This window comes from Anomaloglossus baeobatrachus, chromosome 1 (assembly GCF_048569485.1).
Source record: "Anomaloglossus baeobatrachus isolate aAnoBae1 chromosome 1, aAnoBae1.hap1, whole genome shotgun sequence".
Classification (NCBI taxonomy): domain Eukaryota; kingdom Metazoa; phylum Chordata; class Amphibia; order Anura; family Aromobatidae; genus Anomaloglossus; species Anomaloglossus baeobatrachus.
Window position 1 is genome coordinate 78,204,340 of NC_134353.1, and position 23,744 is coordinate 78,228,083.

Below are 23,744 nucleotides of genomic sequence, written 5' to 3' on the forward strand. Positions count from 1 at the left end.
CTTCATCTTGTGGGATTGCTGTCTTCCTGCCCAGGCCCGCGTGCATGAAATATCCTTTGTCATTCACACTGAGGCCACCACTGCGCTCCTGCGCATGCGCACTTTGATTTGCCCTGCTGAGGGGAGAGCAAAGTACTGTAATGCGCAGGTACGGGAAAAGGTCAATGACCGCCCGTGCATGAACACTGCAATACTCTGATCTGCCCTCAGCCAGGTAGATCAAAGTGCGCCTGCGCAGGAGAGCAATGGCGGCCTCTCTCTGAATGGTGCAAGACGCCTTATGCCCACGGGGCTGGACAGGAGAACGGCAATCTCACAAGATGGAGGAGGTGACGGACCGAGAGCAGCAACACCCATCGGACCAGACCACCCCCTAGGTGAGTATTATAAAGGCACTTATATACATTCTATAGAGCAGCCTGGGCTCTTATATACCGTATTCTAGAATGTAGTATATAAGAGCTCACTAGTGGTGGGCGCAGCACATAAGGTAAAAACCTGGTGACAGGTTCCCTTTAAGTGTTTAATTTAGAAATATTGATCCATGAGGACTTGATAGCTTCTCATAGTTGCTAAAAATTAGATGAAAGTACTGACAGCTTCTTCTATTTTGTCTAATTTTTGCCAACTGGAAAAATGATTAAAGGGGTTGTCTACTACTTATAAACATTTAAAAAAATATATAACCTACTGGATCCATGGTGGATTGGAGAGGGCACCAATGTAAGCACAGTATATTTGCAGTCAAATGGCTCTGCTTAATTTTTCCATCTACAGTACTTTAACCTTTGTCAGGCTGCATAATTTTGCCAAACTTTCTCGACCCCTTATCTCGGAAGGGGGTGGAGATATTTTATTGAAATTTGGCCAATATATTCTGGACCAAAACTGCTGAGATGTCATGAAATTTCAGCCCTCTACGGCTTTTCGGAAAAAAAAATTATTGCAATTTAGAAAGGGAATAGTTACAATTGTACCTATTCAGCCGGACGAAGGTTAAAAGTGGAATTGGGCCCCCTGACGTTTTGGGCACCTGTTGAGTGTGCACAGGGTGGACCAATGGGTTGTATGCTCCTGTGCTGAACTGTCCCACACTCCTTTGTATTGACTAAGATCAACTCATATGGTCCGGTGGTGTCCAGTACAGACAAACCAGGAGTTTGATGGAGGTGCTGGCAGCAGTACAGAAGATCCGGTTGGTATGTTTTTTTATGTTATAGTTTAGCATCTCCCTGGGCCATTTTTACGAGTATACAACACTTAGCTAACATCTGCTTTGACATCTGCTTAAGGATTTGTAAACTATGAAGGTCAGAAGAGCAAGGAACCAATCCATGACCATGAATGGATGGACTTTGATGGCCAATGTGCTTAAGTGAGCCGTTAGGTCCAAGTGTCCATCTATAGGCATTGGAGAACTTAGGGTATGCCAAGAAAACATTCCTCACATAATTACTCCCCCTCCACCAGTTTGAACTGTTGACATCTGACTTGAAGGGTTCATTGATTCTTGCAGCTTGCATCAAATTCTGACACCCCTATCAGTATGATACAACATATATCTCCATTCATCTGACCAAGAAATGTTTTTCTATTGCTCTTTAATGCAATTTTTGCCCACTCACTCTTTTGCTTTCGAATAGGAATTAAACTGGTCGTCTGCAGCTATAGCCAATCTGTGCAATAGAACAATAAGTCGCACACATGAGCTGGAGCATTGTATTAAGCTGCAGTTTGTTTGACTCTGTGCTGGCCCTAAAGCCAAAAAGAACCCAAAAGGTCACTTTGCCCAATTCTCCCCCCTTCTCCCCCTGTTGCTCTCCTGGCTAGCTGTTTTGGACAGGGGTTCTAGTTAACTGACAATTTACTGCAGCAGTCATCTGACACCCTTGTACGCTTGCTGTTCTCTTGGCTTCTTCTGCTGAGCGGTGCTGTCAGGTGACCACTGCAGACAATCAGTGGTCACCTAACACCCCTGAGGGCAGTACAAAAGAGTGGTGGGAGTCTGATAGGTGAGTATGATTTTCTTTTTTAATTTGCCACCACCTAAGCTCAATAATTCAATGTTTATTAATACTGGACAGCCCCCTTAAGTGGTACATTCTCTTTAATCTTCTTGCGAAAATACAGATAACACCTTAAATCCCAGACACTTACCCATGTAAGGCTTTGTACCGGCCATGGATGAAGCCTTCTCAGATCCTTTGACAATTGTGGCTATGTTAAAATCTGTAATGTGCACGTGACCTAAAATGAAGAAACAATTAATTAATGTCAGAAAACTGAGCTAAACTTTTCATGTAATATTCTTATAATTAGCAGTACTGCTGACGCTCTTTTCTTGCTCACACACTTACTGTCAACACTCAAAAATACGATTATGGAAAGTCAATAAAAGATAAGATAAGACCAACATCCAGTTCTGTATCGCTCTCCTAACTGGATGGAAAATGATAAGGAGGCTGAACGTGAAGCTTTTAGTTTTCAAAAATTTTGGGAATCATCATGATTTACATTTTACTAAATGTGAATGTAAGAATTTAATACTATGGGTTTTAATTTTTATTTCATAAATCAGTAGTATACATGAAAATAAATAACTTTTTAATATGTTTATCACACAAATCTTCTTTCTCCTGCTAGATGGATTTTTCCTTTCAATTCATGGGTAAAAATTTGCAGTTTGTGCTCAGTGAATATAGGTTTTCTCATAAATGAGATGAGAGTTGGTGATCATAAAGTTCTATGGAAAAGGAAGGGGGTGGGGGAAGAAAGGAGCTAGAGCCAAACATTGACATTCTGCTGCAATTTCCCCAGAGTCATAGTTACAGTTCTCCATAACACTTTATGAACACTAACTGTCACCTCCTGCCTCAGTATTGGGAAAACCTGAATTTGTGACAACATACAATAACTGACGTAGTCTGGGACAATACAGTATGATATTTCTGGTCTCCAAACAGGTCTAACTACACCCATACTTCGAAATCGAATCAGATAAGTCCAAACTGGAAGGGAAGAAACTGGACATCTGTGACCTAGTGGTAGAAGAATAAGAAGTCAGCTATTGAATTAACTCATGAGTTGATTCAATTGTGTCAGAAATGGTTAACAACATCCCCAAAGCTACAGGAAACAGACCCAATCCTGGTTCTTCAGAGACTGAAAGTGTGTCGCCCTGGGCAAGCCAGGGGACACAGGTCACACACCACCACACCCCACATCCCAGGTAGGCACACCTAAGCTGAACCGAAAATCCTTGTTGCCTTCCTCCAGAGGCTGATGATTCACACCAGGGGGTGGGCCAGGCGGTTGGCTCCGCCCACCAAGGAGATCACAGCTCTTGAGGCAGGAAGTACCAGGCAGTCAGCTCAGGGAAGAGCTTGAGAACAGAGATTAGCCCAGGGGGGGGCAAGTGTAAACAACTAAGTGAAAGTGAGGAGAGAAAGAGAAGTGGTAAAGGAGGAAAGCAAGAGCGGTGACAGAGAGAGAGAGAAGCCTGAAGGTCCAGCTTTGTGTAGGGCAAGAACAGCAAGGTCAGCGACGGCGGTGACTGTCCAGAGAGGGACCGTTTGGAAGTTCCTGGAAGGACCCCGTTGGCTGTGTGCCCGGAGGTCTGGAGCAGTGTTCCGAAGGACAGTCAGCACCAGGGCAGGGGCCTCTCGGACCCCGGCAAGGCTAGGAGTCGCCAAATTTGCCGAATCCGTCAGTGAAGGGGACGTAGATTCCCCCAACAGCCAAGTCCCGATTGAAGGCAACAGCCCAACCCGTACAGCAGAGGCACCGCCACCGCCAGGGCACCAGTCTCTGAGGGCCAGCGCCTGCGGGCAAAGTGTAGTGCTCCTCCGGCCCAGCTTGAAGCCGGGGAGCGGGTTACCGGTGGGGACCCATCGCAACCAACCGTACATACAGGTGCAAGGAAGAGGGACATCACCGTCACCTACCGGGAAAGCAAAGCAGCCGTCCGTGGGACCGTCTTACCAGCCGTGTGGTTTACCGTACAAACTGTGTCCATGTCTCAGGCTGAGTGAGTACCACAGTGCCGCAAGGCACAGCGCTGCCCCCGCGTCCCTGCGCCCACCAGGCCCTGCACCTCACAAGCCATCACCGGGCCCCGGGATCACCAACTTCTACCCACGGAGGGGCAACACAACACCTAGCTGCTCCCCTTCACCATCCCCGGGATCCCCGCACCGAGCAGCGGTGGTGCTACACATCACCACAACCGTGGGTGGCGTCACGGACATTATCCCAACACCCCAAAACCCCCTTTCACTCACGGGCGAGGAGCGCCGCTCGAGAAACCCCCGGGATCCGGCCCACGGCTCGAGCCACCACTGAGCAGCCGGACCCGAGCAGAAGGGGTGAGCGCGGTGTGCTGACAACCTCCTCCCCGCCCGTGACAACTTGGCGTCACGAACAGGATCTTACCGCTCTGCCGTCTGGTAGAGGTGCGCCTTGTTACCGCCAGAGGTATCCGGCAGGAAAATTTCAGAAGCCGCCATCTTTGGCGCGAAAAGTTCCCGCTCGAGCGTCTTCTCGAGCAGTAGAGGCGCGAAGGCCAAAACCCCGCCCTGAGAGAGGAGGGGCCGAAAAGAGCTAAGGGGGACGCGATGGCGGCTGGCCGCATGTAGCTGCGGCTATAAAGGCAGGGACGCCAGGACTCTGCAAACATACCGTTCCTGGAAGCAAAAGAAGAAGCCATCATGTGGATGCCGTCCCGTGACACCGAAGCCCCCGCGCCTGGAACCGCGGCGTGGGTGGAGATCCGAACCGCGCAGCTCTACCAAAGGCTGCAGGTCAGGATGCGGCTCCTCATGGAGGAGTGGGAGGCCGACATGGCGGACGTTGTAGCCACCGTGCGGAGACGCGAGGAGGAGGCGGAGAAAGGGAGGGTGAGTGACCCACGTCCCGATGCCCTTGAAGGGCCGGTCATCGCGGCTGTGGGGCCCGGTCCAAGCCCTCTCCCCCCGTTGCCTCCCTCGCCACCCGTTCCGGAGGCCGTGACCCCGCCACTAGGCCTGCTACCACCGCAACCGGTAGCAGTACCCAGCGTCCCCGCCCAAGCGGGCCGACCTGTAGCCGGAGCCCGCGGCACACCGGAGGTGTTACCGTGGAAGACGCCGAAGGAGAAACCGGAGGCATCCCCTGAAAACCCCCCCCAGCCGGAGCCGATCGCCCGCTCCGTGCCGAAGGCCCAGCAGCGGAAAGCCCCTAGGCCCATCCCCCACACCTCGGCTGAGGTCGCGCCGGGTTGTTGCTGTAAGGCAGCGCCCAAGGCCAAGACACCGCGGGACATGCCGCCCAGATTCTTAACAGTGGGCAATGTCCAGGACGTCCCGCGGGGCCCGACCCGTGCGCCGGCGCTGGCGGCAGCGCCGTACTGGGATAGGGAGCCGGTACCGCTGGGCCTGGAGATCGCCGAGAGGGAGCGGAAGAAGGCTGAGATGGTGGCCAGAGCGATCCGGGAGAAAGAACACCTCCGGCAGGCAACCGCCCGTGTCCGAGGACCGTTGTACGTGGGGCAGGTGAGGCGGTTTGATGTCCGCCGGGGCTACGGGTTCATATACGAGCCGGGCCTGGAGGCCGAAGTTTTTGTAGCCCGGCGGGATGTGAATGCCCACCTGCCCGAGGAGCATCCCGGCCGTAATCTGATGCCGGGTGATATCGTCCAGTACACTCGGTTCTTTGGGGAGCGGGGGTGGTTTGCGCTGGACGCTAGATTGAAGGGCAGCCCAGAGGCCCGAGCAAGCGCCGCGCCCCCTCCCTTGGAAGGAGCACTGGAGCCTGGAAGTCCGGAGTAGGGCAATGGATGCCCGCAGCACCGTCCCCGTTGGGACCACCTGCTTGTTTGTGTTTGAAAAGTTGAAAAGTTTAAAGGATGAAGAAAATGATTACCGAACAGTAACCTGATTTGCTTTGTGATTTGCAACCGGCTGGAGCCGGCACCGTTGTCCCCGTGGGGACCGTTTAAAAAGTAGTTTTGCATGGGAACTATCCATGGACAAGCCCGTGAACTTGCAGGGCAACCACAGACGTTAGTGGCTTGTAAATATGTTGGTTACCGTTACCGTTTTCCGCAGGCCGCCTCCGGAGAGGCAGGTTGGAGGGAGGGCCCTGAGCAGAGCAGGCTAGGGCCCAGCCACCAAAGGAACCGGTGGCTACCCTCTGGAGGGAAAGGACAGATCCCGCTCGGGTACCGTGTGCTGGACTGTGGGTCAAGGGGTGCTGCCTGGGCTTTAGGGGCAGCATCAGGGCCAGGTTGCTTGGGTGGGAGAGAGCGGAAACCGTAACCGTAAACCGTTGCAACGTTAAAGTAAAATGTGTCTCCCGTTTTGGGAAGATTATTAAAAATGTCTTGTTATGTTTAACCCTGTTATCCCCTTTTTACAGAAAATAAAACCGGTGTAGGACGGCAGCCCGCGGACGGTCTGCGTTTTGCTAAGGGGGAATGTGTCGCCCTGGGCAAGCCAGGGGACACAGGTCACACACCACCACACCCCACATCCCAGGTAGGCACACCTAATCTGAACCGAAAATCCTTGTTGCCTTCCTCCAGAGGCTGATGATTCACACCAGGGGGTGGGCCAGGCGGTTGGTTCCGCCCACCAAGGAGATCACAGCTCTGGAGGCAGGAAATACCAGGCAGTCAGCTCAGGGAAGAGCTTGAGAACAGAGATTAGCCCAGGGGGGGGCAAGTGTAAACAACTAAGTGAAAGTGAGGAGAGAAAGAGAAGTGGTAAAGGAGGAAAGCAAGAGCGGTGACAGAGAGAGAGAGAAGCCTGAAGGTCCAGCTTTGTGTAGGGCCAGAACAGCAAGGTCAGCGACGGCGGTGACTGTCCAGAGGGGGACCGTTTGGAAGTTCCTGGAAGGACCCCGTTGGCTGTGTGCCCGGAGGTCTGGAGCAGTGTTCCGAAGGACAGTCAGCACCAGGGCAGGGGCCTCTCGGACCCCGGCAAGGCTAGGAGTCGCCAAATTTGCCGAATCCGTCAGTGAAGGGGACGTAGATTCCCCCAACAGCCAAGTCCCGATTGAAGGCAACAGCCCAACCCGTACAGCAGAGACACCGCCACCGCCAGGGCACCAGTCTCTGAGGGCCAGCGCCTGCGGGCAAAGTGTAGTGCTCCTCCGGCCCAGCTTGAAGCCGGGGAGCGGGTTACCGGTGGGGACCCATCGCAACCAACCGTACATACAGGTGCAAGGAAGAGGGACATCACCGTCACCTACCGGGAAAGCAAAGCAGCCGTCCGTGGGACCGTCTTACCAGCCGTGTAGTTTACCGTACAAACTGTGTCCATGTCTCAGGCTGAGTGAGTACCACAGTGCCGCAAGGCACAGTGCTGCCCCCGCGTCCCTGCGCCCACCAGGCCCTGCACCTCACAAGCCATCACCGGGCCCCGGGATCACCAACCCCTACCCACGGAGGGGCAACACAACACCTAGCTGCTCCCCTTCACCATCCCCGGGATCCCCGCACCGAGCAGCGGTGGTGCTACACATCACCACAACCGTGGGTGGCGTCACGGACATTATCCCAACACCCCAAAACCCCCTTTCACTCACGGGCGAGGAGCGCCGCTCGAGAAACCCCCGGGATCCGGCCCACGGCTCGAGCCACCACTGAGCAGCCGGACCCGAGCAGAAGGGGTGAGCGCGGTGTGCTGACACCCTCCTCCCCGCCCGCGACAAAAGAGTCACAGAAAAGCATAGAAGTGGCTACATCCCACACTGCTGACCAATTTCATTGTGAACAATGCCCTTCGGAACCGGATGATGAATGAGACACAACTCCAGGCACATTTAAGCAAGCTCAGAGGCACCCAAGTATAATGTCAGATCACTCAAAACCATTTACAGTGGCGTGGTCTGTGTGCTAGATGATCTGCAAGGGTACCTGACCATACAACCAGGCACAGGCGTCATCTATGCTGGACGAGGGACCAGTGGGCCTCAGTGCTGTTCATTGATAAAACTTGATTCACTCGGACCAGAAATTATGGCCGCCAAGAATCTAGGAGATGTCAAGGAGAGCGCAATGCAACAGCCACTGCTGTCAGCAGACGAGCTTTTGGTGGTCGTGGTGTTACAGTGTTGGGAGCTGTGTCCAGTCAATACAGAATGGCTTTACACCTTGTGAATGGTACAGTGACAGCCCCGGCTACTGGGATAACATCATTAATCCAGCCATTGTGCCTCTGCAGGAACAACGCCGGCCTAATTTTATCTTCATAGATGACAATGATCCAGTTCATTGAGTTTGCAAGATTAGGGAACAGGTGCAGGAGACTGGGGCACCTCAAATGGAGCGGCTGCACTTTCTCCAGACCTAAATTCCATAAAAAAAATCTATGGGATCAGCTGAGCAGCCTTGTAGAGGCTCATAACTCTGAATCTCAAAATATCAATGACCTGAGGGTCGCCCTTCAAGAAGAGTGGGATGCCATGCCTCTGCAGACAATAATTTTACTTGTGCCCAGCAGAAGACATCGTTTTCAAGCTATAATTGATGCTCAAAGCTACATGACAAGTTATTGAGACATTGACATTTTTTGGTGTTATATCCACCACTGTTTTTTCAATAAATTGTTTGAGATTAGGAAACCACCATTGCATGCTTCTAGTTAAATGCCCTAATTTCATGATAAAGTATCACTGTAGCGTGGACCTTTTACGTTTTACATTAGTTTCACCAGAAAGCCAAATATCCCTAATTTTTGTTAATAGCATACATATATCAGTTAATTTTAGTATTGCCTCAGTCCAGGATTCTTCAACTAATTGCCTTTTCTCGGATTCAAGAAGGAATTTTTTTCATGTGACACAATTTAGCCCAACATGTCGAAGATTTTTGCCTTCTTCTGGAGCAATGGCTTCAGGTATATATAGAGATTGTGTTTTGGGGTGTTTTTTTATCAGGAGATGCAGATTTGGTGCAGAAATGTCTGCAACCAAATATTCAATGTGAACACATTGCCAAACTGGCATTCAGTTCAAAGACTTCATCTGAGGTAAGGTCATTGAGTTCAATGATTTCACCAGAGGTCAGTTCACCTGTGGTCACAGCTGAAGTCATTAAAATTAATGCTGGACTACCGGATTAGGAGATGTGTGCATGTATTTGGGTGCAGATTTTTCTAGCAGGAAGCAAGAGTCTTGCTCACTTCAATCTTCTGACTTCTTCCAGAGACAGTGTTCAGTATTCGGTGTTCAGTTTCCTTCTGGAGTTGATTTCCAATAATCAGTATTCAGTCTTGAGGTTGTGGAGTTGATGTTCTGTATTTGGTGTTTGGTTTTCGGCCTCCTTTTGGAGTCGATATTCAGTGTTCGGAATTCGGTCTTCAGGTTCTTTATAGAGTCAATGTTCAGTAATTGATGTTCAGTTTTCGGGTACCTTTTGGCGTTAATGTTTGATATTCCGTGTTCAGTCTTCGGGTTCATTCTGGAGTCCGATATCATGGAGACTTTCTCCTTTCAGCTCGGGTCCTGGATGTTCAACTGTAAGCCTGCTCTGCTGCTCACACAACTGCTATCTTCCAGGTCTATGAGCCAAGGGCTCCCTTTCTTGGCCTGGCCAGGCCTTTTATATTTAGTAACAGTGACCCAACTATTACCTGACCTTGAGTCTCTTCTAAACTCTTCCCTCGAGGTAATACACACACTCAACCCTTTAGTTCCTGATTTCTCTTCTTGACCAGCAGATGGCGATGTTTACTTGCAGAGACTGTAAGATGTCAACTGAGTGCGTCTTCCAATCACCATCACCTAACATGAACATGGCCTTACAGACACAAAAGAAAATATGTCAAATAGTGATCCTTACATAAAAATGAGAAAGGTCTGGCTGCTACAGCTATAAGTGCTTGTGCAAAAAATCCATAGGTCCAAACTAGAGTTGAGTATGATGCACAGATGACATTGTGCCAACCCTGGAAGATCAAATACCGCACCAGGGGATCCGCTAATCTCTAGTCCCAACCATGCAGGATATAGTGGGACAGTCCTGGATTTGGGTCTACGCCCTGCAGTCCCAGGAGTCTGCTGAATCTCAATGCCACCACCCCTTAGATATCTTCTCCTGCCAAGGTAGAAATGGAAAATGGGTGTGACAATGGGGGTGGTTAAGATTTACTTCAGTTGCCTGGTTTATCGCTTTTTCTGTTTTGTAAAAGTTGTGCGGTATGGTAATACCACAAAATTATGTCCCAACGTGTATTAAAATAGCAACAGTATACAACCTCTTTAAATGCCATTGCTGGAATTCCCCTTTAAGTACACGGATTGTTCAGTTTATTCTTTGCTACTCTTACCTTCACTGATATAATTGGATAATTAAAATGGCAATAATGCCATGACCTGATCCATTTCCTATACTTTGGTTCTTTTCTACTCTTTACTTTTCTAGATGTGAGCGCTCGGGGTTACGTCCGCTTTTAGCTAAAGCACAGCCATTCTGCAAAGCTTCACACATCATTAGTGCCCAAAGTAAATCAAGGAGTTTCTAACACATGAGTGAACAGCAAGAAATAGGGTCAGTAAGGAGCCAGACGTAGAAGCTCGTGAAATATTAAAGTCTTCAACCCCCTCGCAGTGCGGCAGAAGCCTCTGAATGAACGTCTCGGGTCAGAGAAATCGCCCTGTCATATATTAACAAACCATTAGTATTTCTTACAAAACCATAATTCCCAGAAATGAATGCTTTGCTGCACATCGGGATCACTGGGTCACAATTACAGAATACAAGAAAGTGTAGTCAGCCATAAGGAAAACCTTGACACAATGGGTAGATAAGAAGTCAGCCTTGCTTCTGTGATAATGAAGAGTCATAGACTCCCTCCATCACTGGATGGATCATAGATGATGGATTGGATGCATTACTTCTGCTTCTAGACGCATAGGTAAATGGCGAAGAAAATATTTCGTGGGTGCAGAAGATACATTTGTAAAGTTTCAATATTTTTTTCTAGCTTTCTTCTTCTATTTGAGGAAAGGTCTGAGGATATTTGCTCCTTAGCCCCTTTTAGACGGGGCCAAATTCCATTTTTGCGGTTTTGTTTTTTCCTCCCCTCCTTCTCAAACCATCATTTTTCTTTTTCTCATCAATATAGCCATATGAGGGCTTATTTTTTTGCAGGACAAGTTGTACTTTTGAATGTCACCATATAACAGTGAAAAAATTCCAAATAGGGAGAAATTGGGGAAAAAAACCCCACAATTTTGATAGTGATGAGCAGACCCGGACTGTAAAGCGGGCTTTATACGCTGAGATGTTGCTAGCGAGATCGCAAGCGATCGTACCCGCCCCTGTCGGTTATGCGACACGGGCATATCGCTGCCCGTGGCGCACAACCTCGCTTACCCCCGTCACACGTACTTACCTGCCCTGCGACGTCGCTCTGGTCGGCGAACTGCCTCCTTCCTAAGGGGGCGGGTCATGCGGTGGACAATAGAAGGCGGCCAATAGAAGCGGAGGGGCGGAGATGAGGGGGACGTAACATCCCGCCCACTTACTTCCTTCCTCATTGCCGGTGGAGGCAGGTAAGGAGATGTTCGTCGTTCCTGCGGTGTCACATACAGCAATGTGTGCTGCCTCAGGAACGACGAACAACATCGCTAACATCCTAAAAACGATTTTTGGTTTCAGGACGACCTCTCCGCAGCAAACGATTTTGCCCTCTTTTGTGATCGTTTAAGATCACTCTTAAGTGTCACACACTGCGATATCGTTAATGACGCCGAATGTGCGTCACAAACAATGTGACCCCGACGATAATTCATTAACGATATCGTAGCGTGTAAAGCCCGTTTAAAAGTCCAGATCCGCGCAATTTCAAAAGGTACCCAGGTGCCGGGCCCAGGATTCTGGGTGTATGATCTGGATCCAGCACTGGGGAAATTAAAAGAAAACTAAAAAAAATAAAAACTGCTTCCAGGTCGCACATTCACTTCCGGTGCTGCGCATTAGGCTCATCCATATGCACTGCCTTCCCTGCCCACCGGCCATCCTGGCATCTGTGATTGGTTGCAGTCAGATGCACCCCCAGTCTGTGTGATAGTGTCCGCCTGCAACCACTCACAGGCGCTGTCTACAGGTCAGTATCCTACAGTAAGGGCTCGGTTCCATTTTGCGATTAACATTGGCGAGTCCAATCTGATAAAACATCAGATTGCACTCGCACCAGTGCAAAACTATGGGGGTGTCCATCTGCGATTGATTTCTCATGCCATGTGAGTGTCGCGGGTGGGGAGGAGGGTGGCAACGCTGCGCTCTCCCACAGCTCGGGTCCGGCCGCCGCTGCTCTGCGGCTACTGCTGCTCGGTGGCTCGAGTGATAGGCCGGATCCCGGGGACTCAAGCGGCGCTCCTCGCCCGTCAGTGAAAGGGGTGATTTGTTGGTGGGGGATTTGATTAATGTCCGTGACGCCACCCACGGTTGTGGTGATTGTATGGACACCACCGCTGCTCTGTCTGGGGATCCTGGGAGTGGTGGTATGGAGCAGCTAGATGTTGGTTTGCCCCTCCGTGGGTAGGGGGGTTGGTGGTCCCGGGGCCCGATGATGGGGAGTTGGGATGGTTGACAGGCGGGTTATGGGGCCTGTGGAGGTGCAGGGACGCAGGGGCAGCGCTGTGCCGCACGGCACGGAGGTACTCACTCAGCCCAAGGATGATGACACAGTTCACGGTAAACAAACGGCTGGTTGGAGAGGTCCCTCGGACGGCTGCGGTGTAGATGTTCCCTGCAAGTTAGCGGTGACTGTCTCTTCCCTGCACCTAGAAACGGTTGTTGGTAGCGATGGATTCCCATCGGTAACCCGCTCCCCAGCTTGGATATGAGCCGGAGGAGCCCCTCTCTTGCCCGCAGGCGCTGGCCCTGGGAAACTGGTGCCTTGGCGGTGGCGGTGTCTCCCCTTCACGGTTGGACTGTTGCCTTCAATCGGGACTTTGCTGCTGGGAGACCCGGAGGTCCCCTTCACTGACGGATTTGGCAAATTACGGCGACTCCTAGCCTTGCCGGGATCCGAAAGGCCCCTGCCAATGGTGCTGGCTTCTCTTTGTATACCGCTCCAGTACCACCGGGCCACCACCCGTCCACGGTCCTTTCGGCAACCTCCGATCAGCCTCTCCTGCAGACGGTCACCGCCGTCTGCCAACCTTGCTGTCTCAGTCCGGGGCACACACCCGGACCGACTTCAAGCTCTCTTGCTGTCACTTTCCTTCACTTCCACTCCTGTCACTTGCTCCTCTACCACTTCCTTCTACTCTCAAACTCCCACTTCAACTTCACTGTTTACTCCTTCACTTCCCCTAGCTTACTGCTGGATTTCCCGCCTCCAGAACTGTGAACTCCTCGGTGGGCGGAGCCAACCACCTGGCCCACCCCCTGGTGTGAACATCAGCCCCTGGAGGAAGGCAACAAGGATTTGTGTTTTGACCTTGGTGTGCCTGCAGGGAATGTGGGGTGTGTTGTGGTGTCATGACCTGTGACCCCTGGCTTGCCCAGGGCGTCACATGAGCATCAGAAATTAACCGCAGCAGGCTCGGCTCACGCACCCCCATACACGTCTATGGGAGCGTGTGAAACATCGCACTGCACTCGCATGTCATCCAACCGCAGTGCGATGTATGCAGAGACAGGCAGTGGAGATGGGGAGAAAGTGTTCCCTTCCTCTTCTCCACAGCTGTAATGCAATCGCAAGATCGCGTCACAGTCGTATGACACTCAGCTCACACTCGTAGCAGAGGGTTATTAGCATATCGCTTCTGATGCTCTCGCATCAAACTCTGTGGAACGAGGCCTAAAAATAAAATATTTGGCACAGGGTCCCCCGTATTCTGATACCCAGTACAGATAAAGCATATGGATACAGGAAGCAGCCCCCAGCCATGTGCTCATCTTAGCTGTGTTTTAAAATAAAAGGAACCACATGCGGCTTTTTATTCTTTTTTTTTTTTAAATTATTTAACATACCAGCCCCCAGCTGTCGGCTTTATCTTGGCTGGGTATCAAAATTGGGGGGGATCGCATGTCATTTTTTAAAATTATTTATTTAAATTTTAAAAAAAATGAATGTGGTTCCTCTTAGGCCAGAGTCACAATCACGAGGGACTCGCACGAGTCTCGTATTGCATCACCCGGCACGGCCGCACACTCTCCTAGCAGGACAAGATCAGCTGCATGTATTTCTATGTAGCTGAGACGCTCGGGTCTGGAGATTGTCAGGCCATGCCGGGTGATGCGATGCGAGACTTGTGAGAGTCCCTCACAAGTGTGACTCCGGTCTTAGTTTGATACACAGCCAAGAAAAAGCTCAACAGCTGGGTGCTGCAGCCTGTAACCGTGGACTTTATCTGTGCTGGGTAATATAATATGGTGGGACCCTATGTTAATTGTTTTATTTATTCATTAACTTTTATACCACCATACTCACCCTCAGACATTTGCACTGCTTTCCCCGCCTTCCTAGCGCCTGTGATTGGTTGCAGTCAGCTGCCACTCAGCGAGGGGGGGGGCGTCTGACTGCAACCAATTACATGCGCCAGTGGGCGAGGAAAACAGTGAATATTCAATGAGGGTTAATTGTTGGCTCTGGAAGGGAATGCGTGACCTGGAAGTAGTGTGCCGCCATGACGGATCCTCCATAAGTACAATGCGCGCTCCTACCCCACATCCCTTCTACCAACATTTTTAATCTGTGAGTTCTGGTCCCCATAGACTTATATGGGTACGAATTCCAGACCGGAACCGTATTAAGAAAAAAGAGAACAAGGACCCACCAGTCCTGGTTATTTGCAAGTCCAGTCATATCTAAATTCTGACATTTTTGAGGAATTGTTTTTAATGCGTACACTTGGTGGTAGAAATGACCTTGCAATAAGGTTCTCCTCATCATGTCCATTTTTCGATAGTAAAAAAGGGAAGGTGGGAGGGTGGAGTTGTAGCCACTTTTCAAAAACCCATAATGTTTTCACTTTTTGATCGATGGAGCTATGTGATGGCTTATTTTTTGTGGGGCAAAACAATGTTTTTATGGATTATATGTTGGGATAGATGTGATGTTTTGATCACTTTAATTTTTTTGTGCTATTGCAGCTGGCCCCTAATTTAACTTTGTCATTCTTGAATTTTTTTTAGTTTACCGTGTTTATCAAAAGGGTTAATTATTTTTATATTTTTATAGATCAGACTTTTCTGAACTCGGCAATACCAAGTATGGGTATTTTTTTATTTTGTTGTTATTTTTATTTTTAATGGGGTAAAAGGGAGATGATTTGAATTTTTAGGGGGGGGGAGTTTAACTTTTTTTTTACTTTTTTTTTACTTTTCACTGTTTCTAAATAGTCATGTTAAGGTACTATAACCTATATAATAGTATAATGCCTCAAGCATATGGAAAAATATTGGAATATACAATGAAAAATGCTACTTGCTAATTTGAACATCTGAATAATGAATTGCATACCTGCCATGAATATTAGGAAAAAGGAGATATTTAGCAATCGCATTGATCAATGTAACTGAGCCCCAAGGCCTCGTCAAGGCATATCTCTATATTGGGGTCCCTAGCTCTGTGACCCTAACTGTGTGTCATCTCATTGCAATTAAAAACTGCTATGGGTGGAGAGGGGTAACTAAGGACTTTCTTATATAGGAAATGGAAAAAACATGGCCGAAAGGGGCGGAGCTGTGTTCACATTCAGAAAAAAACTACATATAACTGAATAGGATAACTGAAGTGAGCACTAATATATATATTATGAGTGCAAGCCAAAAATTACATACTATATACGGATAAGGCTGCACATCAAACTTAGATAATAGTATAATGCCTCAAGCATATGGAAAAATATTGGAATATACAATGAAAAATGCTACTTGCTAATTTGAACATGTGAATAATGAATTGCATACCTGCCATGAATATTAGGAAAAAGGAGATATTTAGCAATCGCATTGATCAATGTAACTGAGCCCCAAGGCCTCGTCAAGGCATATCTCTATATTGGGGTCCCTAGCTCTGTGACCCTAACTGTGTGTCATCTCATTGCAATTAAAAACTGCTATGGGTGGAGAGGGGTAACTAAGGACTTTCTTATATAGGAGATGGAAAAAACATGGCCGAAAGGGGCGGAGCTGTGTTCACATTCAGAAAAAAACTACATATAACTGAATAGGATAACTGAAGTGAGCACTAATATATATATTTTTATTTAGTTTTTAATTGCAATGAGATGACACACAGTTAGGGTCACAGAGCTAGGGACCCCAATATAGAGATATACCTTGACGAGGTCTTGGGGCTCAGTTACATTGATCAATGCGATTGCTAAATATCTCCTTTTTCCTAATATTCATGGCAGGTATGCAATTCATTATTCACATGTTCAAATTAGCAAGTAGCATTTTTCATTGTATATTCCAATATTTTTCCATATGCTTGAGGCATTATACTATTATCTAAGTTTTATGTGCAGCCTTATCCGTATATAGTATGTAATTTTTGGCTTGCACTCATAATATATATATTAGTGCTCACTTCAGTTATCCTATTCAGTTATATGTAGTTTTTTTCTGAATGTGAACACAGCTCCGCCCCTTTCGGCCATGTTTTTTCCATCTCCTATATAAGAAAGTCCTTAGTTACCCCTCTCCACCCATAGCAGTTTTTAATTGCAATGAGATGACACACAGTTAGGGTCACAGAGCTAGGGACCCCAATATAGAGATATGCCTTGACGAGGCCTTGGGGCTCAGTTACATTGATCAATGCGATTGCTAAATATCTCCTTTTTCCTAATATTCATGGCAGGTATGCAATTCATTATTCACATGTTCAAATTAGCAAGTAGCATTTTTCATTGTATATTCCAATATTTTTCCATATGCTTGAGGCATTATACTATTATTTAAGTTTGATGTGCAGCCTTATCCGTATATAGTATGTAATTTTTGGCTTGCACTCATAATATATATATTAGTGCTCACTTCAGTTATCCTATTCAGTTAAAGGTACTATAACCTGTGATCGTCTAATCACTTATGCTATATACAGCAATCTTACATCATTGCTTTATATAGCAAAAATCACAGTCTCCTTTGAAGCCTGGCCACAGTCAGGTTTCACAGGAGAGCAGCTATGAGAACGGCATAGGCCTTCTTTACCTTTATTAGACCCCTGCTGTCATAGCAACCTACAATTGTTAAGGGGGCTTTGCACGCTGCAACATCGGTAACAATGTGTTACCGATGCTGCAGCGATAGTCCCGCCCCCGTCGCACGTGCGATATCTAGTGAAAGCTGCCGTAGCGATTATTATCGCTACGGCAGCTTCACACGCACATACCTGCCGTGCGACGTCCCTCTGGCCGGCGACCCGCCTCCTTCCTAAGGGGGCGGGTCGTGTGGCGTCACAGCGACGTCACACGACAGGCGTCCAATTGAAGCGGAGGGGCGGAGATGAGCAGGATGTAAACATCCCGCCCACCTCCGTCCTTCTCACTGCAGTCGGGAGGCAGGTAGGTGATGATCCTCGCTCCTGCGGCTTCACACACAGCGATGTGTGCTGCCGCAGGAGCGAGGAACAACATCGCACCTGTCGCTGCACCGGCATTATGGAAATGTCGGAGGCTGCAGCGATGATACGATAACGACGCTTTTGCGCTCGTTCATCGTATCAAAAAGATTTTACACGTTGCGATATCGACTGCGACGCCGGATGTGCGTCACTTTCGATTTGACCCCATCGACATCGCACGTGCGATGTCGCAACGTGCAAAGCCGGCCTTAGACTCAGGCCTGGCTGTAACACACAGTTATTACCTGCTGGGTTTAGGCCGGGCTCACCCCGTGAACCCGTTCCATTCACCCCCTTCTGTCTTGTGCCATACATATATGGCGGATGTCATGAAAGGGTTAAATCTGTCAGCAACTTTTTGCCACCTAATCTAAAGCTGGGTTTACACGCTGCAACATCGCAAAGGACATCGCTGTAACGTCACCGGTTTGGTGACGCAATAGCGATCTCCATAAGTCTCTGCTAAGTCTCTGGTGAGCGTTCAACCCGGCAAACCTGGCCAACAACTTACCAGCGATCCGGACCTGCAGAGCGACCTAGCTGGTTGTTGGGGACGTTGATAAGCAGCCTTTTGAAAGGGAAGTTGCTAACAAAGTCGCTGAAAAGGATTCACACACTGAAACTTCATGCTGCACAGCGGGAAACAAAGGACCTAGGAATGGTCCTGAACGACTTGTAGTGATCAGCAACTTCCAGCAACTTCACAGCAGGGGCCAGGTCGCTGATAGGTTTCACACACTGCAACATCACAAACAACATCGCTATTGCGTCACAAAACCGGTGACGTTACAGCGATGTCGTTTGAGATGTTGCAGTGTGTAAACCCAGCTTAAGAGTGTAGGTAGAGACTGAGAACCTGATTCCAATGATGTGTCACTTATAGGGTTGCTTGCTGTAGTGTAAAATAGTGATTTATCAATGTTTTATCAGTGGGAGATTATCACCAGAGGATTAGTAATCTTGCTACCATGTAATCCTTCTGCTACTGTATAACCTGCTACCACCACTGATTGACAGTGGTCTGTACACACTGAAAGCTGCCAACCAATGGTGTGGGCGGGGTTATACAGGAGCATGATTCAGAGAACTGGTAGATTTACAACAGAATTGCTATCTATCAGAAGTGCAGAAAGCAGCCCAGTAAGTGAAACATCACTGACATCAAGGTCTCTGCTTCTACCGCATATTGGGGCAGTAAAAAACTGCTGACTGGTTCCCTTGAAGGATGAAAGCAATTTTCATTTTAGGGCTTTTACATTCCCTTCTTCTAAGGCTTGTTTCATACATCCGTGTCACGTCCATTTTCACACTAACCAGAGACACGAAGACCTTTTAAAATCAATGGGTCTGTGCACATGTCCGTGTTTTCACATGGACCATGTATCCGTTTGGAGCACACGCATGTCTGTGTGTTCCACATGGCGACATATCTGTTTTCTGCTGGCAGCATGAGTGTTACACGGACCGCAGACTGATATGATCCGTGTAACATTAGTCTGGCATGAACCGGAGAAAAAACAGGTCACATAAAAATAAAGAATTGTTATACTTACCTTTCTCCAGCACTGCTGTCTCTGCTGTTACTTGCGGGCCAGCTCATTATGCTTATTAATATTCACTGCTCTCACAGCAGACCAGGAAGCAACAGCAGCACCGGAGACAGCAGCGCCGGAGACAGGTAAGTATACCGGCTCATGATGTTAGTGTGCTATCCGAGTGGCACACAGATAGCACAGGGACAGCACACTGAGAGCAAACACACAGACACACATATGCACCTACACCATGGACTGTGCTGCGTGGATGTGTGGATGTGGAAGAGGCCTAAGCCATAACTTAGTTTTTTTTGTTTGTGTACATAGCCGTATGAGGTCTTTTTTTTTGTCGAACAAGTTGTAGGTTTGAATGACGCTATTTATTTTACCATACAATTTAATGAAAACGGCGAAAAACAGAAAATTCAAGTAATGGAAAAAAAAATACAATTTCGCATTTCTTTTCACGATGTTCAATGTGCAAACATCATTCTCAGGTCAGTTTTGATTGGGTTTTTTTTAGAACATTTTTTGAGGAGGTGGGGTGACCGAAAAACATATTACTTGCATTTCTTTTCTTTACACCATTTATTGTCTGTGTTCATTAATTTTATATTTGATAAATTGGTCTTTAACGCAGATGCCAATACCACATATGTTTATTTTTTCATTTCTTTATTCATGGATTGGAAAAAGGGGGTTGATGTAACCGGGGAGTAAATACTTGTATTCCCCATGAAAATCCAATTCTGGAGCAATATTTTTGGTTCCTCGCTATTCATTCTAGAGATGTATAAATAAACTGACTAATGGAAAAAACATGAACCTTCTCATGAAGAACGGCTCATGGACCTATTTTCAAAATTCTAATGCATTCATTTTTAGGTTTACTGGTCCTTTAATGGGTTAAAACGCTACCAGAAACTAACATAAGATACTTCAATCTGATCCCTTCTACTTGAATATCCATTTATTCTGTTGTGACAGAAAGGCACCTAATTAAGCAGAAGCGTAGAGCTTCCTTCTAAAAATCCATCATAGTCCTTTTATATACTTGAGGGTTGTTTATTTCTGGATGTCATGCGATATGTGATGGTGACAGACTGTAACCTTGAGAAAATCTACAAGTCACATCCTATTGGAGATGTTTTACTAGTGACTGAACATGTGCTTGAAGTTTATGTCAAGGTAAGGCAGAACGACACGGCTGATACTCATGTATAATTGATATGCCTCCACTACTCCGCTCTACTGTACAGAGGTGAGATGGGAAGGGTGGATGATGAAGACCATGTTAGACCAAGTCTCTTTGGAGATGTCCATTTATATTAATGTCCTTAATCTTTTACGGGGTATGTCATATCAGTTTCTATAATCTGACTTGCACAAGGTAAGAATAAGTATTGGTTTGAGGTCTCTTGAGTCCATCAGAGGAAATGATCATGCTGACAAAACAACAAACTGTAAATAAGAGGGTGGCCAGAAGAAGACTCTCAGATTCTGTGCTCCATGCCATTTGTGCTCCAACATCCCCATCTAAGGGGTATGTCCTATCAGATTCTATATTCTGACTTGCACTAGGTAAGAAGTATTGGTCTGAGGTCTCTTGAACCCATCAGAAGAAATGATCATGTTGACAAAACAACAAACTGTAGGTAAGAGGGTGGCCAGAAGAAGATACAGTGCTCCATGCCATTTGTGCTCCAACATCCCCATCTATGGGGTATGTCCTATCAGTTTCTATATTCTGACTTGCACAAAGTAAGAAGAAGTATTGGTCTTCGGTCTCTTGAACCCATCCGAAGAAATTATCATGGTGGCAAAACATCAATCTGTATGTAAGAGGGTGGCCAAAAGAAGATACTCAGATTCAGTGCTACACACCATTTGTGCCCCAACATCAACATCTGCTGAAGGATCAGGTTGACCAAGAATCAATCTGTAAGCAGGGTGTCTCATCGAAGGAAGAGTTAGAAGAGATGCTGAGTAAGGCGACAACTGCGGCAGAGTTAACAAATATAAAAAGCTAGGCCAGCAGCGGGAAGGTGGAGGTTTGTGCCAAGATCTTCAGGGGAACGGACGTGTGCGCAGCAGAGCAGGCCCGTGTCGTTTGCAAGGGAATTATCTGGAAGTTCACTGTGCTCAGAAGGACCTACAGCCTGCATACCACTGCCAGAGGAACCTGAACACCGTATGCCGACACCAGGAGAACCCGAAGACCGAATATTGTCAACAAAGGAGCCTGAAGACTGAATACTGTCGCCAGAGAAACCCAAAGACTAATTATCTTTGCCAAAGGACCCTGAGGACCGCATTCTGTCGCGAGAGGAACCAGAATACCAATATCATCGCCAGAGAATCCCACAGACCGAATTTCATCGCAAGAGGAACCCACAGACTGTAATATCACCACCAGTGGAACCCAATGACTGAACACCACCGCGGGAAGAGAATCAGCTCACAGCAGCGTAAAGGCATCTTCTGCATGCAATCAATATAGCTTGTTGATTGGCTGCACTGCAAACTTTATTAACACAAGAACAGTACCTGAACACCAAACTCGGGTCCATGTTCTAGTCCAAGAACCGGACACTCTGTGTTCGGTACAAGCCCCAAACTTTACCCTTTGTGTTTGCTCATCCCTATATATTATATCATATTGACATGTTTTGTACCTAATTTTTAGAGCATGTCTATTTGTATGATATGTATTACATTACTCATGTACAGTTAGGTCCAGAAATATTTGGACAGTGACACAAGTTTTGTTATTTTAGCTGTTTACAAAAACATGTTCAGAAATACAATTATATATATATAATATGGACTGAAAGTGCACACTCCCAGCTGCAATATGAGAGTTTTCACATCCAAATCGGAGAAAGGGTTTAGGAATCATAGCTCTGTAATGCATAGCCTCCTCTTTTTCAAGGGACCAAAAGTAATTGGACAAGGGACTCTAAGGGCTGCAATTAACTCTGAAGGCGTCTCCCTCGTTAACCTGTAATCAATGAAGTAGTTAAAAGGTCTGGGGTTGATTACAGGTGTGTGGTTTTGCATTTGGAAGCTGTTGCTGTGACCAGACAACATGCGGTCTAAGGAACTCTCAATTGAGGTGAAGCAGAACATCCTGAGGCTGAAAAAAAAGAAAAAATCCATCAGAGAGATAGCAGACATGCTTGGAGTAGCAAAATCAACAGTCGGGTACATTCTGAGAAAAAAGGAATTGACTGATGAGCTTGGGAACTCAAAAAGGCCTGGGCGTCCACGGATGACAACAGTGGTGGATGATCGCCGCATACTTTCTTTGGTGAAGAAGAACCTGTTCACAACATCAACTGAAGTCCAAAACACTCTCAGTGAAGTAGGTGTATCTGTCTCTAAGTCAACAGTAAAGAGAAGACTCCATGAAAGTAAATACAAAGGGTTCACATCTAGATGCAAACCATTCATCAATTCCAAAAATAAACAGGCCAGAGTTAAATTTGCTGAAAAACACCTCATGAAGCCACCTCAGTTCTGGAAAAGTAGTCTATGGACAGATGAGACCAAGATCAACCTGTACCAGAATGATGGGAAGAAAAAAGTTTGGAGAAGACAGGGAACGGCACATGATCCAAGGCACACCACATCCTCTGTAAAACATGGTGGAGGCAACGTGATGGCATGGGCATGCATGGCTTTCAAAGGCACTGGGTCACTTGTGTTTACTGATGACATAACAGCAGACAAGAGTAGCCGGATGAATTCTGAAGTGTACCGGGATATACTTTCAGTCCAGATTCAGCCAAATGCCGCAAAGTTGATCGGACGGCGCTTCATAGTACAGATGGACAATGACCCCAAGCATACAGCCAAAGCTACCCAGGAGTTCATGAGTGCAAAAAAGTGGACCATTCTGCAATGGCCAAGTCAATCACCAGATCTTAACCCAATTGAGCATGCATTTCACTTGCTCAAATCCAGACTTAAGACGGAAAGACCCACAAACAAGCAAGACCTGAAGGCTGTGGCTGTAAAGGCCTGGCAAAGCATTAAGAAGGAGGAAACCCAGCGTTTGCTGATGTCCATGGGTTCCAGACTTAAGGCAGTGATTGCCTCCAAAGGATTCGCAACAAAATATTGAAAATAAAAATTTTTTTTTTGGGTTTGGTTTATTTGTCCAATTACTTTTGACCTCCTAAAATGTGGAGTGTTTGTAAAGAAATGTGTACAATTCCTACAATTTCTATCAGATATTTTTGTTCAAACCTTCAAATTAAACGTTACAATCTGCACTTGAATTCTGTTGTAGAGGTTTCATTTCTAATCCAATGTGGTGGCATGCAGAGCCCAACTCGCGAAAATTGTGTCACTGTCCAAATATTTCTGGACCTAACTGTATGTTACATTATTATATTCTATTGTCATACCCCTCTATAGTGTTCTGTAATCACACACCATTACTGACTATATCTCAAATATAGTTTTTACTAGCTGTAGTACCCGGCGTTCCCCAGGATAGTAACTGTCTCTCTGTCTCTCTTCCAGTCTCTGTCTCCCTCACTGTCTGTCTCTCTTGCTGTCTCTTTGTCTGTCTCTTTCCCTGTCTGTTTATCTCGCTCTTTGTCTGTCTCTGTCTGTCTCTTTCCCTGTCTGT

General features: G+C 47.2%; 1 protein-coding gene across 1 annotated transcript in view; it reads right to left on the bottom strand.

Moving 5' to 3' along the window:
- STK32B (serine/threonine kinase 32B) overlaps window positions 1-23,744 on the bottom strand; it is a 404,500-nt gene that overhangs the window by 152,317 nt on the left and 228,439 nt on the right. The window contains exon 6 of the mRNA XM_075346883.1: window positions 2,158-2,247. Within this exon, the coding sequence (XP_075202998.1) occupies window positions 2,158-2,247 (90 nt within the window). The remainder of the gene's footprint in view (window positions 1-2,157; window positions 2,248-23,744) is intronic.